The sequence below is a fragment of the Rhodnius prolixus genome, unplaced genomic scaffold (genome assembly GCF_049639745.1).
Source record: "Rhodnius prolixus isolate KJV_2025 unplaced genomic scaffold, Rpr scaffold_7, whole genome shotgun sequence".
NCBI lineage: Eukaryota > Metazoa > Arthropoda > Insecta > Hemiptera > Reduviidae > Rhodnius > Rhodnius prolixus.
Window position 1 is genome coordinate 31,226,638 of NW_027411582.1, and position 16,185 is coordinate 31,242,822.

Genomic DNA, 16,185 nt, shown 5'->3' on the forward strand with positions numbered 1-16,185 from the left:
TCAAGAAAAAATAAGAAAAACCATTGGAAAAAGATGATATTATCATCTAACTTTACAGGAATGATGCTGCTCCTGGATTTAATAGTTGACACTCAAGCCAATGCTAGATTGCAAGGGTCGATCTATTTTGAAAAACAAGAAGTAAAAACAGTTGGGAAAAATGGAATTTTTCTCCAAATTTTACTAGAATACCTATGTTTCCGTATTTAAAAGTTAATTTTAAGACCAAAGGTAGATTATGTAAGCTGGATCAATCAATTTTGGGAAACTAGAAAGAAAAACCATTGGAAAAAGTGAATCAGCAGTCTTCCTGGGGACAATTTCTTCTATATCCAATACAATTAAAGATTGCCTTTAACACTAACTATTAAATGCAGAAACAGAATTAAGAGACTATTTCCATTTTTTCCAATGGTTTTTCTTCTTGTTTTTCAAAACACATCAATCCAAAATTGACCAACTTTAATTGACCTTATTATTAACAATCAAATACAGAAACAGCAGTATTCGGAGAAATGAGGCAAGAACTTCAACTTTTTCCAACGGTTTTTATGCTTTCTTGTTACAAAAAGATCGATGCTACATTTACATTCATAAATCTGATTTAATACTAACTATCAAATACGAAACAGGGGTTTCGATGTATTCAATGTTTCTACTCGACACAGTTTCAGCGTTTGAAGACTTCTGATTGAGCAAAATTTCGCATGGATCCTTAAGAATAAACAACGAGATATTGTAAGTCGAAATTTGGGTGCTTTGTGTGACCCTAAATTTTCAACATCCTGTATCTCCGGCACTAATGTACGTTCAATGTTTCTATTCGATACTGTTGTAGGGTTTGAAAATGTATTTAATTCAGCAAAATTTATGATATTAGTATCATAAAATTGTTTTTCTAGACAATCGCATAGATCATTCAATAATAAGGGTGTTAAACAAAAGAGAAAAATTAAATCGTAAGATTTCAGAAAACCTAATTTTATAACTTATTTGGATGCTTGATTACTCGTACGTGTGAAATAATTAATTTTTCAAGCAAAATATTTATTAAAAATTTACCTGAAAGCTTTAATATTTTGTTTTGTAAGAAAATAACATTAAGAAGTGCACATTGCAGTTTATTTCCAGGAACAAAGGAAAGTGTTTAAAGGAATATTTTCATTAATTTAGATTTTATTATTCCAAAATTATATAACAAATAAATCAAAAGATATTTATACATTATAATTTATTTATTTTTTTAAATAGAAATTATAAATTTTTGTGAATAAGCTCAACATACCCTTAAAGCAAGTTGTTTTGTAATTTCAAGGAGTTTTGTTCATTTAATTTCTATTTCTTCTTTGTTCCCCTTTGCACTCACCACACACTTTATAAGGTTATTTGAAGTAATTTCACTTTATTTGAACAGAAAAATAAGTACCTCATTTTTACATTTATAATTATAGGAAGATAAAAAAAAAAAAAGGAATGTAGAAAATTTTAAGATTCAATAAAAATCATAATAGAAAATTAATACATAAATATAGAGAAATCTTGGCAAGCACTTATAATTTAAGAACAAAGAAGTGTTCAGAGTTTAATAATTCACTTTTTGAAGTTTAAATGTCTAAGCATGAATTGAGAATGAAGCAAACCCCAGGTACGTATGAATCAAAGTGAAAATAAGTTATCAATATCTTAATTTAAGAGTGATGTCCGGGTCATCTGGCTTATTCCTTACTAAGATTCCTGTAGAATCTTAAATGGCTGGGGGTCTTAGATCACGCTCTCAGCTTTACTTTTGCATCACAATCTATTTATTTATTATGTTTATAATCAAGAATAAATTTACCCGGCGTAGAACATCCTTCGATATGTACCCCAGCAAAATTAATCAAACAACATATCCACCAAATGTTCTTTGAAAGTCATCGGTTCGTTTCAGCAGCCTCTATATTCCAAATAAGCGTACCAAAATTTCTAAACAGCATCCCATAGATGAAACAGAATGTCTTATCTTCTTCTATTGCCCTGTATAAGATACAATTCTCTGCTAAAATAAAAATGCTTGGTTTGCTCGTAAGATGTCAAGCACTATCCACCATTCCCTTATCATTTGCAGAGATACTCGTATTTAGTTGGAAAGTAGATCAAGTTAAGTTCAATCGTAACTTGTTTGCTTCTTCTACTTTCAAATTAAACTTAGCTCGATTAACTTATAATAGAAACCACGATGTTACGTGTTATTCGATACGTTCCTTTAGTTTGCCTAATTCTTGTTCATGAGCAAAGTGCATCACCACCTCCCTTTAGTAAAAACAATACAATAGACAAAACTAGAAATGCGATTCCTAAAAATAAAAACTAATACACCAAGTTTTTGTTTTTGACTAGTTACACGATTAACTTCAATAATGTTATAACAATGACAATTGTGAAAATAATACAATTAATATAAGTTTTATTTCATCACTTTTGTTGTTAAGGTACTTAGAAAATTTTAATTGTTCTTCTCACAAAAAAAAATGTATTGATCTTTAATCAAATCTTGAAACAACATCAATACAATTTTGTTTTTTCAATATATGAGCTGCAAATATTTATTCCCTTTTTTCCATATTGTTCTCAATAGTTACTGATATAATTTAAAGTATTTTTTAGATCTTTATGATTAATATAATAATGAAAATAGATACTTTTTGTTTGGTTTTTTATTTTATAATTTTAAAAAATCTTTTATTTTATTACCTGTTCTTGGTTTTATACTTTGTATCCCATTTGCCAGACTTTATAGTTTGTTTTTTTTCAATTCTTTAATATTCTAAATTGTAGAAAACATATATGTATATAATATAAATATATTCTCCATTAAGAAAGAGACAATCAATTTTTATATATATATGTATTTTTGTTGTTGTTAATTATTAGCAAAAAATGTCTAAACTATTTTAATAATGTTTTATGGACATATGGAAAGATTACTTATTTTCGTAATAGAATATTTTTCTTTTTATATTAAATTCTATAAAAAACTTTGAAAAGGGGAATAACAAATTAGTGAAACTATACTAATTACATTCAATTCTAAGGAGAGAGAAAATTTTATTTAAAAAACTTTATTTCCAAAATCCTACTTCCATTTTATACTTGTACTAACAATTTATATGAATATTTAATTTTGATTTGAATATTAATAAAAAAAAAGAAGAAAGCTTTCAGGAAAGACAAATATAATAACCAACGTTACATTGAGCTATTTCTTATCAATGTAGAATTTATATTTTGGGATTGTCTAGAGTCATAGCTGTATTTTATCATAGAACTGTTAAAACTAAAATGAGAAGCTTCATCAAATTACTCTCAGCAAATAAAGCTTTAGTAAAATAAAACGAGGAAAATTCTCTTAAATATACATATATGTATATATAAATTTAAGAGAAGAGATTTGACAACAGCTCCGGGCAAGTAGGCGGAAAAGGAGAAAATACTTTTCTAGGATTCATAACTAAGAGATTGACTGGGAAATAGAAATTGGGTTGATACAGAAATTCGTGAGTTCTATTACGAGATTTTTCTACAGGAGAGTAGACTGTGCGATGATAATAATAATAATAATAAAAATGTAACTAGTTATATTCCGTACCTTATCATATTAAGGCGTTTCGAGCGTCTGATGGTAGTTCCTGAAGCATGGAATGTCAAGTAAACCTGAAGTTTCATCTATTAACTGATCCTGATGTAAGAGTTTCTTCCACTCCAGAACTGCTCAAATTTGGCATAACTGGATGGACCCAAAATATTAATCATTTGACTTTAGTAAGTGTTGCAATTGTCGAACATCATCAAGTATACCTTCCACCACATTTTGACGTGTCAAAGTGTGATGTGAATATTCAGAGTATAGAGTCAATGTTGTTGTCTAAATCGTCCCTTCAAAGAAAAAAAAAAAAAAAAAAAAAAAATCACGTCAAACCAGTTTCTGGCCGTCCGTTATACTTGTACAGGAGAAGATTTTCGGTGATAGAACTAATTGAAGATCCATTAGACATTCCATACTTCAGGACCTGCAAAGAGATGGTACTTTTATCCATAATCAGACAACTAATAGTTTACATAAACAATAATAAGTAAACTACATGTGCACATACTGAAAATGATCTTGAAATCTCATGTCACAAATTTCTGCATTAACTCCATAATTTTAGGGTTTGAAAAGTAAATGAAATAGTTTTATAGTGCTTTAATATCAAAACAGCTTCATTTTAATGAACTAATTCATTACGTTGAAGATAATGCTCAAATGTTAATTAGATTCCGATGATTTCTCAACAAATTCATTCAAAAAAATTCTATTTCACTTCTCTTATAATGTGAGTACGAAAAGCATCAGATTATCTTATTTACTACAGGAAACAAAACAAAAAACAAATACAAACATAAAAGAACATTCTTTTATGTATTTGAAGAACAAGATATTTTTACTTTGGGACAATAATTATCAATTTAAAGGGCTTTAACGAAGAAGTAGCTTTATTTAAATAAACATTTCTGCAAATAATACTTAAAGGGCATCTATTTGAGATTGTAATATTCTATATAAATTATGATAAAAAATATTTAAAAATAATTTACCAGTTGTACAATTATTACATTATTCAACACACATATATATACTTTTTAAGCACCTACTATTAAATAAATAAATAAAAATTCTTACAATGAAATTTAATTATTTACAAAAAATAAAAGAAAATAAAGCACTGAGCACAAAACTAAGTTACAATCTCTTAAGGAAGATTAAAACTTCAAATATGAACTATAAAACATGCCGACACTAATCTTTTTATTTAAATTTAGAATATCTCTTCTATTAAAATAATTTAAATAAATAATTATAAAAACAAAATTCAACTAGTAGGCACTGTTGTTTTAATTTACGTTTCTGAATTTTTTTCTTTTTTTTTTTTTAATTAAATATATAAGCGTTTTTACCCTTACATTGTTTCATTTGTTTGAAGCACGAGCATTCAGCATACTTTCAAATTATAAATTTGTAACCTAAGAGCAAATTAATGGCAAAAAAAAGAGGGGTAAACTTGGTATCAGATCTAATAAGCACTTCCTGACATTATTTGTGATGTCAATATTTTCTTTCCCTGAGACTGAATCTACTTTTATACGGAAATTTGATTAATATAAGTTAATCAATTCCTAAGGGTTTTTAAAATACCTTTATTTTTCGAAATTTAAATAAAAATTTATCATTTATTAGAAGCAAGTTTTGAAAAATACTTGAAACAGAAAACTTACAATTTGTGTTTTGTGCTTTAACAGTGAAGACTGTTGCCCAGACGTCCTGTGGGAATCATCAACTACTTTGAGTTTGATGCGAATGCATGGGCAAGCGCATTTAGCTCACCAATTCCTGAGAGTATCTAGCTATTTGATTCATAGAGGCATGGGTAGTAGTTATAAAAGGTCGGCTCCTCCTCATGGCAGAAATAATAAATATGTCCGCTCAAACCACAGGGAAAAAGTGAACCAGTCAAACAAACAATGTAATAAACTAATCTGAAGCTAACATTAATGAATCATCTATATCTTTTCACTAATTACAAAGCAAAAATATTAAAAAGAGAAATCAAAAAAAAGTCTATACATTGTAAATTATTTTTTGTTCACCGTTTTTGGTGACTGATTCATTAATCCAAAGATGAAAGAATATTGCCAATTACTGTAATTATTTCTTTTATATTTTGCCAAATTTTCGATCTAGAGAGTAGGCTATATTAGGAGGGATTATGCTATAAATAATTTCATAATTCTTTTTACATTGTTATATTTATAATTTGCATGTCTTCTGTACTGAATGTGAAGGTGTACATGAACATTCAGGGCAGAAGACACCAACTTTAGACTCAGCAATGCAATATAAAATATTATTATAATTGATTTAGCATAACACCCTGAAGATGGCTTAGTCCCTAGATTGACAAAATATAAACAAATAATTACTGAATTGGCAATAATCTATCTTCCTTAAAAAATCTCTATACAAATCGTTCTTTAATTACATCTACACTCTCGGATCTTCGATCTCAGAACTAAATTAAGACATTCACCAAGCCCATATACATTCACATGTTAGCAATTAGCTTGAAAGATGTTTTAACTACCTGAAAGGCTAGTGAATCTTCTTGTACACCTTAAGAATGATAGCTAGTAAAAGTCTGGGCGAACACAAAGTAAAGGTGGTACTGCAGCAATTACTTCAGAAAAAATTCTTCCACTAGGCATTCTCAGCAAAAATACTAGATGAATTTCTACAAAAACATAATAATTGTAACGTTGGTTTTAAATAAAAAAATTGAAAACATAACAAAACAAAATTAAAATTAAAAAAAAAATGAAAAATATATTTATATCGGAAAGAATAAGCACTTATCACAATATTTCAACTATTCAAAAATATAGTTCAAAATGATAGTTTCAAGAATTAAAAAAAAAACTATAAAAAGTTAATATTATACAACGATGCGATTATCTGCAGTCTTAGAGAGCTATTAGACTTCCTTTTTTATGCTATATTTTTCTTAAGATTCATCTCGGGTACACTATATAAAGCTTTCAGTAAAAGTGAACGTACATAAGGCTTTTATTTAATCCGGTCTTTGGCAGCAAAATGTTATAACGTTCGAAACTACTAACTGGCATTATTTGAGAAAATATTGTCGTATACTGGATTTTTGGATTTACTTATACTATACCTATAAAATTAGATTACAAACGTAATCTCTAAGGGTACCCTTTACACCTTAATTCAGTTTGGTTTGGTTAGTTTGATTTAAAAAAACTTAAAAGAAAAGGAGTATCAAGTACCATGATAATGATAAGAAATACCTGAACAACCACAATTTCAAAGCTATTTAAAATCAAAAGAAATAACAAAAAGAGAGGGCATTCCCTAAAAAAATCTAGGATAACATAGCACTGTAGTAGGGACAAATTCAAGAAACAGTCTCAATTCACAAAAATTTGGTCTTCCCGTAAGGACAAAAGCCATTAATTCGGACAAACTTGACCGTAACCGTTGCCTTTTGCTGTCCCATTAACTAAAAAACACCATTTGTATTTATGAACAAGAGACCTAATGAAGTTACTTCAATGAATTTGGAAGCATAGTAATGTTCCCAAGGATAAGGGAATTTTTGCTCTTAACGGATTATGCTAAAGAATCTAAAACGTATCTTGGTGCAGTAACATACTAGATAGAACTCACCAGAGTTATATATCTTGTCTATATATTTTGATTGACTGATTGGTACGCTGTGTGTCTAGCAACCCGATCTATTTGGGCAGCACCCTTTGTTTTGCAAATATTTGCATTAAAATGTTTCTCTCTCTAGGTTCTTAGATAAACTAGCTCTAAAAACAACATTTTTTTCAAAAGCTCCTTTGAGCTGTAATGCTTAGGAAACAGGACCCCATATTGTTTTCTAATCTAACGCTAACTACACAGAACAAAAATTCATTACATCATACATACTGTAATGAACATCTATTCTTCATAGCTTGATTTTTACAAATACCTCTACCAGATCACTTCTTTTTTATTATGAATGTAAGAATTTAATAACAACATTGTAGAAGGGGGGGGTCTGCAGATTATCGCATCGCGTATACCATCTTATTTTGATAAATATTCTGTATTTCTTTTTGAAATTTTCAAATTTTAAGCTTTCATTTTCCACTTAAATAATGGGAATTAGTAATTATCAAGGTTAAACTACCTAAATATATTTATATATACATATATATTCAATATAAGGCTCTATAGGTTAAAAAAAGTAGAGGGCATTACAACAGTTAAGCACTATTCTACACTTTGTAAATATACTTTTTGAGACTGGGAAAATATACATAATGTTTACGTTTAAACAATGTAAAAAAAAAAAACAACTAAATGTTCAATTTTGTTTTGTTTCAATTAGATTGCTAAGAATTTTGTTTCCTAAACTTGCTGTTTAACAGCATGAAAAACGATTTCATTGAGATCTTATTATAATTTTTATTTTGTGACGTCTTTAATATTGAACGCATAGCAAGTAATAAATTAGCGTTTTTACGATTACACAAAATAAAAAACATCTTTTAAGCCTACAATTGAAAAATTAATCACAATTTGCTTAAAAAAATTATTTCTTTTTAAGTTTTTTCTTTTTTAAACAAGTATTTTTAAAAACAAGCAAGATAGATTAAATAATAAAAGTATGAGCAATTTTCTAAAACTCCAATGGCAAAGTTTTGGCTTATGAAAAATCAATAATTTATCTTTCAGATGTGATTCAAAAGAAATATCGTATTATTTTCCAACTGTCCTTCAGAATGTGACACATTCTCTAAGTATGCAAGAACTTCTGTAAAGGATAAAATTTGTATTATTAAATTTGCTAATACAAAAAAAATTTATTTTTCCAACTTTCATAAATTGAAAATACATGTAACATGATCATAAAAGAATGGATGAGAAAGGAATCTCGAGTTCAATTTTGAGCAGAAGTAGGTATGAAGATGTCACGGAGAAGAAGATTTGATAAAGAACAATGAAAGACATGCTTTGAAGTTTTGTTCGTAAGCTAAGGGGATTCCTTCACTTGAACAGATTTTTGGGACGTAAAGGGAACCTTAGCGTTACAATATACTGAAAAGGTCCTCCACACAACTGGGCAATACCTTTAATTTTATTCATTGTAGCATGCATTTTCACTTTTCATCCATTATCAGAGGTTGATTAAACAAGTTCGGTGTAGAGATTTCGACATCACTTATGTTCCCGTCACGCTATAACACTTGCTGACTCAAAAATGCAATAAACAATGTGTGCGGATGACGTACAAGATATGAAATTTATTTAAAAATTATTGAAAATGTTTTCTAAACAAATTTTAATATATAATTTCTGGCATACCACTGCCAGGAGTAATAAAATGGTGAATCGCCACCAACTTCTGAGCAGATATATTTTCATTCTTTTTTATAACTATCAGCGCATTCTATTGTCTTATGATGAAAGTCAAAAACTGATTTCACTACCACTAAAACTAAAAGCCAGTTGGAGTATAACGGCCATCATATTATTGACAAAACAAGTCCTTATAATAACCCTATTGCTATAATCGAGTTCGGTATATTCCGTGATTATTACAGGCCATATTGTGGTAAAAAAAAAAAAGAAGAAAAGTATCATGACCTCTATGAACGTATCAAAAGTCGATATTATGGGCCAGAATAATGTCAGTTCGATTGAATAAGAATCCAAATCTTCGCATACGATAATTTTATGTTTATCCACTTATTCGTACGACTTTTTTTTAATATAAATTTTTACGACATAAATAAATTTCTGAAAATTGAAAACATACTTTTTCAAAAAATTGTTTTTGCGTCGTATTTTTTTGTCTTTAAACTAAAAAAAAAAAAAATATTTATTCACAATTCAACATACGTGTATTCTAAGTTAAGCTAGCAAAGTTCATTTTTTGTTTATTTTTAGCAGGGATCTTTCAGATTTTCAAGCGGTAGATGTCATTTTAATTTTACATCATTTATTTAATTTAATGTACATTTTTTTACCTATAATAATAGTGACTGGTAAAAAATACAAACTGCAGATTTATTGCTTTCTAATCGATCTACTATTTTAAGCAATGATTAAATACTTCGCGCTAAAAGTTCATACAATCAAGATATTATTACATGGACCATAGATGCTGCGTGTTTGTAGATCTCCAATAAAAGATGAAAAACCTTTTTTCGTTATATTTTGATGAAGAAGGTTAAAAAAGTACTTACTTTGCACACTCTTCATTCTCGGTTTTGTACTTTCAAACTAAAAACTCTGTTAGTGAAACCAGGTGAATTTATCTAGCACAAATTTAACCTCTTCCAGTCTGAATCGAACCTTGTACAATCAAACTTAATCCAATAATAGTATTGATAATGATAGAATTTCCAATCTTTAGGCATTCATCAAACTGCCCATCTGACCAATACCTTTGATTTTCCTGCTAGAAATAACGCTTTGCAAAGAGAGCTCACTGCTAATACCAAATGAAACCAAATCTAAGAACAAGAAGGATCGTCATTGCATGAGTGCCAAATGTTGAAGCGAGATAAATCTACAATTATAGTATTCTCCATCAATATTAAAAACTAAAAAATAATAATTATCGAAATATCACATAAGACATCTACTCGTCGAAATTTGAAAACCAGATCCTTAATAACTTTTCAAATGTGAGAAAATTATAATATTTTCAAATTATTTAAAAAAGAAAAGAAAAGAAAAGAAATATAATCACCGCCATTATAGTGTAGTAGAATCTGTTGAATTATCTTGTAATGACAATAGTTCTAAAGCTGCTTCAGTGGAATCTACTCGTCGGAAGATGGAGTTCGCTTGACGATGTTTATTATTAGAGGCGGCAACACTTGCACCCAACACATTGAGAGTGCTGCCGCCCCCGCTGGTTGGTGATGTCCCTTCCTCTGTGGGCCAGTTTCCGCCAACACCTGTTCCGCTTCTACTACCCACATTATTATTATTATTATTATTCTCCGGTATTGATATTGAATAAATGTCTGAATCAAAATTATAGAACAATCCTAATAGTACGGATAATGCTGACGCGTCGTGTCCATGGCACCCAGAATATCGATAATTGGGTTTTTTATCGAAACGACAACCACCTGACTGTGCACCTGCAATAAAAACATAATACATAAATTCTACTATTAAGAATAATAAGTGATAATGATAATTAAGATTTTATCATAATTAAATATATGTATCATAAAATACATTATTAATTTTTTAATGACGCCTTTATTCCTCAAACTTTCAAGTAACGTAAAAAAGAAAAGTAATACCTATTTTTCCAGGCGGGCTTTACGTCCAACTACCAAATTCGGAGTCAAGGAAAGGGGGCGACTATTAAATTCTTATATTAACCATTAAATAAAATCCAAGGCCTAGACCTGGAATCGAACCCAGTACCACAATACCCACCAGCTTTGCAGAAGATCTCGCTTCTAACCGCTTGGCTACCGTTTTATTCAATTAAAAATTTCAAAAAGTAACTAGAGAATATGTTAGGAGGGAGTCATGTAATTTGTTTATAAACAGCATGTATATGGAGGTTTGAAAATAAAAATATAGGGCTTAAAATCAGGTTATTTTTCGTTGAACTAAGTACATAAAAAACGGGCTAACTCAAGTTATTTAATAATTGGAAGGAGAGAAATGGCAAGTTTATCTAACCAGATACGTTATCAAATTTGTAGACATTTCTTATATTCAAAAACTTTCATTAATGAATAGACAACAGTCAAATTACCTATTGGTTGTATACAATCATGGTTGAGAGCACATTTAACCCAAGGTAATAGCACACTCTGTCGGACCTGCTGAGTATTATACATTAATAATCTTGATAGATCGACCATTGGCGTAAAATAGAAATATTCAGCCGCAGGACTTTGTAAATATTTAAACATTCTAGGATGTGTCAAAGCGGTAACCGGTCTAGAGGCTACACGCCACGTGACCACACCATTAGAACTTGCACGATGTATTAGTGTGCCAATTTCACTGGTCGTTAAACGTTGATCATTCTCTAAATAGAATACTGCACCCGTACGACTAACTGCATCCTGCAACAAAAAAAAAAATATCACATTAGTTATTATATCAAAGAAGCCGGTAAATATAATAAAGATGCAATTTAATTCTAATTTCAAGGAAGGTTTTATCGAAGTAAAATTGGGAATGGAACTCCCCAAGTTTAAGCTGTTTGCTTCTTGCTTTAAGGCGCTTTCTTGTAAGAATAACGCTCAATCAAACCAGCATTCTTGGTCATGATAATATTTTGATATAATCGAAGTAAAGTTTGAGGAAACCGTAGCTGAGAACTTTTTTTTAAAAAAAATACAGAAATCTGAAGTATCTTTCACAATTTAAAGTGAAATAACGAAATTGGGGCATCACATGACCACAGCAGTCGATGCGCTAAAATAAAGAAACCAAATCAGATTTTAAGAGATGGAATCCCCACGCAGAAATTCCAGGGTTCAAAATTCTCGCTACTGGCACTTACGATTTTCTCGAACTTTCTACAGCTCACTGACTGGTGACAGATAGTCGTAGTGTTGTTTGTAAGGAGGAGAATACATTGCAAAGGCGGCCGGCAAATGCATCTGAGAAGGTCAAAGGTGAAAATGAACTTAGATGTTATTGCACCATTATTAATGCAATAAATACAAAAAAAAAATGTGAAGAGACATGGCTTACTTTTGCAAAATTAATATTAGTGATTAGACCAGCTCAATTTATAGACAATGTAATTACTCACATCCTAAATAAAAACATTAATTAGCATAATTATATAGACATTTTTCACAGACAAAAAATTCAAGGCTATAAAAGTTTTATTGTTAACATAACTTTCCCTAATATTGCATTATATCATTACAATCATGCAGATTTTCAATTTTTCTGGATTTCACCAAAAATAAGTTTTCTGCTTTTCTCTCCGACTGTGAGAGTTTATGTACTCTCCTCTACGAGGGTCGTTTGAAAAGTCCGTGCAAAAATAAAAACTACTTAATTTTTTGGGGTAAACCTTTTTTATTTTTCAACATAGTCTCCTTTTAGGCTTATACACTTCGTCCAACGCTGCTCTAGTTTGTTGATCCCTTCCGAATAATAGGATTTGTCCAAGTCTGAAAAATAGCCATTCGTTTCTGCAATCACCTCCTCGTTTGAATATAATCTTTTTCCCGCCAGCCATTTCTTCATATTGGGCAACAAATAGTAGTCCGAGGGAGCCAAGTCTGGAGAATAGGGGGGATGTGAAACGAGTTGGAACCCTATTTCCATTAATTTTGCGACCACAACTGCTGAGGTGTGAGCTGGTCGTGATGGAAAAGGACTTTTTTGTGGGCCAATCGTGGGCGCTTTTTCTTGCAGCTCGGTTTTCAAACGGTCCAATAACGATGAATAATATGCACCTGTAATAGTTTTACCCTTTTCCAGATAGTCGATGAGGATTATTCCTTGCGAATCCCAAAAGACAGTCGCCATAATCTTTCCGGCCGAAGGAACGGTCTTCGCCTTTTTTGGCGCAGATTCCCCCTTGGTAACCCATTGTTTAGATTGTTCTTTGGTCTCAGGAGTGTAGTGATGTATCCATGTTTCATCCACCGTGACGAAACGACGCTTAAAGTCCTGCGGATTCTTCTGGAACAGCTGCAAACCGTCCTTGCAACACTTCACACGATTTCGTTTTTGGTCAAGCGTGAGCAATCGTGGCACCCGTCTTGCGGATAGCCTTGTCATGTCCAAATGTTGATGCAAAATATTATGTATCCGTTCATTCGAGATGCCCACAGCACTTGCAATCTCACGCACCTTCACTCTTCTGTCATCCATCACCATATCATGGATTTTATCAATGATTTCTGGAGTAGTAACCTCAACAGGGCGTCCAGAACGTTCAGCGTCACTTGTGCCCATATGGCCACTCCGAAAATTTTGAAACCCTTATAAACTGTTCTAATCGAAGGTGCAGAGTCACCATAATGTTTATCAAGCTTCTCTTTAGTCTCCTCAGGCGTTTTGCCTTTCATAAAGTAGTGTTTAATCAACACACGAAATTCTTTTTCGTCCATTTTTTGAAAATCACTCGACTTCCTCGATTCAAACGAATGCCAAACACAAAGAAATAGACCGATCTGGCTGAAACTTGGTGTGTGTTCTTCCAAGAGATGCTACTAACTAAACATAACCTCGATACGCGCCAGTGGTGCTATCTCTCTGACTTTGCACGGACTTTTCAAACGACCCTCGTATAACTCAAATAGCAGAATAATAGCGAACTCTTGTGAATTTTTGTACCAATATTGGCTACTAATTCAAAAAATTTAAGCTTTAAGTATAAATAAAATTGATAACCGACTGAATATTTTTTTTTTAGTCAAAAGTTGATACAAAAATAATTTACAACTAAAATAAATTGCTGTAATGCACCTGTTTGAAAAATGGGTCAAGTAATATTTAAAAAAAAAATAATAATAATAAACTTATTCCATGCTCCTTGATTTTTTCCTTCAACATGCAACCGTTACTGTATTTATTTTTAGTTAAAAATAACATTTAAATACCTCACGGGAGAGTTTTGATTTTTTAAATGTCATATTTTAATAAATATAAGGCAGAATGGTGGCGCCTTCAAGTATAACTTACAGGTACTAGTTTGTCATTTTACATTTTGGCAGACTATCAAGTTAATATCTATTAATCAAATTTATAAACAGTAATTGATGTAGTTCAACTTTTTCAAGTTCATTAAATTTTTATTTATTATTTTATTTATTTTTTCAGGGGAGAATTTAATCATTTTTAGCACCGGCCAACTAATGGGTGTTCTCTTAATTTAAAAAAAAATTTGGCGAGAATACTAACATAATTTTCTCTACATTTTAAACTCCTAACATATTAAATTCTTATGAACAATTTCCAGATTTTGCAACACAGCACATTTCACCTATACTATGCCTGGAACGTATTTATGGCAACCTCATGTTCCTTTTGATACTATTCAGTTGTGTTTCATCTTGGGCAAGGCAGAAAGTTCTGGATCTTATACAGAGTTTTGTTTTTACATTCAGTTGCATAACATATCAACAAAATAAAACTTCATTGAAACAGGTAACCTGGAATATTAGCGCCATTAAAACAATTTCTTTTTGGTCCGTTTACCGCCGACAGAAATTAGAAATTTAAAGTTAGTAAAGGGAATTCTACAGAAATTTGTGATTGAAAAACATTTTGGATACAAATGAAGATTATGTTCATCTTCCCACACTTTAAGGACGAAATTTATTTATAAAAAAAAGCGTTAGATACCTAACTTAAGCAGACGACAAAATAAATAAAATATATTTCGGAATTTAAAAAAGAAAAAATACACACAACTAGACTGTGAAATTTTCACCTTTTTCTTGAAAAACAATCAGGCAAACGAATGTGGATAAGTTGAATTATTTTTATTAAAACTGTCCGGTAGGACAGTTGTATAAGGGTTGATCGTCAAAAACTGTATGAAAAAGCGTAACGTTGAAAAACACCCAACTTTGACAATTTTTTTCTCTTTTTCTATAAAAGATAAAATTTTCTTTAAATTATAGGGCAAACCCTCCTTTATAACTGTAATTTTTTCGCAACAACCAAGATCTAATAGGTTTCGAGAAAAATGTTGCCGAAAATGAGCAAAAACGGCTTTTTCAAAAAATGTTCTTGTTCTTCTTCTTCTTCTTGTTCTTGATACCTTTTTTGTAAACAACGTAGCGCCTAAACGCGCGAACCGATTTTCATGAATGAGGTGTCATTCGATTCGGAATTTTATGTAGATGTGCCTTTTGGGGGTCTCGACGCTGTACATCGAATAGGAGAGGAGTTAGCCCTCTTTATGTAAGGCCCCCTCCAAAATTATTATTACTAATTACTCTGTAAATCTTGGCCCGATTTTGAAAAAATTTGGTAGGATGATAGAGTTAGGGCTCCTCTACGTAACATTAAAGCGGCGATCAGCTCTTACACTTGTTAAGGGAAAGTATAGCAATCGTTTCAAATTATCGACACGAGAACCGATTGTCATGAATGAAGTGTCATTCGAATCGAAATTTTGTACAGATTTGCACTTTAAAAGTCTGAACCCAGGCCTCATAAGGACGGGAGTTTGCCCCACCCAAGTAAGGCCCTTTCTAAAACTATTATTACCAATATTTCTATAACGCTTAGTCCGATTTTGATAAAATTCAGCTCGAATAAGTTGTTAAAGCTCCTCTACTTCCACTTGGCTGTGAAGTGCCATCAAGCTCTTGCACCTACTAAGGGGAAATACTGCAATCGTTTAAATTATCAATGAGTGAACCGATTTAAATCAATGAATTGTCGTTCGATTAAAAAATCTTTGCCTCTTTTCCTAGAAGTACTGCAATCGCAGTTTATTTTTCTTACTTCTCTTAAAAGGAAGTACTGAAAACGCAGTTTAATTTTGCTATTTACGTACAAATTCCTTCCTATGTTATTCAAAACGCTTTTTCAAAAAAAATTGTTATTGAGCATGGTTTGGGGGACCG

At 30.9% G+C, this 16,185-nt stretch overlaps 1 protein-coding gene across 3 annotated transcripts in view; it reads right to left on the minus strand.

Moving 5' to 3' along the window:
* Positions 1-1,214: 1,214 nt before the first annotated feature.
* Positions 1,215-16,185, minus strand: part of LOC141447414 (uncharacterized) — a 37,380-nt gene continuing 22,409 nt past the window's right edge. For 2 of the 3 annotated variants that reach the window (XM_074114926.1, XM_074114928.1), the window contains exons 4-6: positions 11,382-11,697; positions 10,347-10,746; positions 1,215-6,308 (exon numbers count right to left, since the gene is read on the minus strand). In XM_074114926.1, the coding sequence (XP_073971027.1) occupies positions 10,352-10,746; positions 11,382-11,697 (711 nt within the window). In that variant the 3' untranslated portion in view covers positions 1,215-6,308; positions 10,347-10,351. Of the gene's footprint in view, positions 8,403-10,346; positions 10,747-11,381; positions 11,698-16,185 lie in introns of all 3 variants that reach the window. The other variant, XM_074114927.1, reaches the window with a different exon arrangement.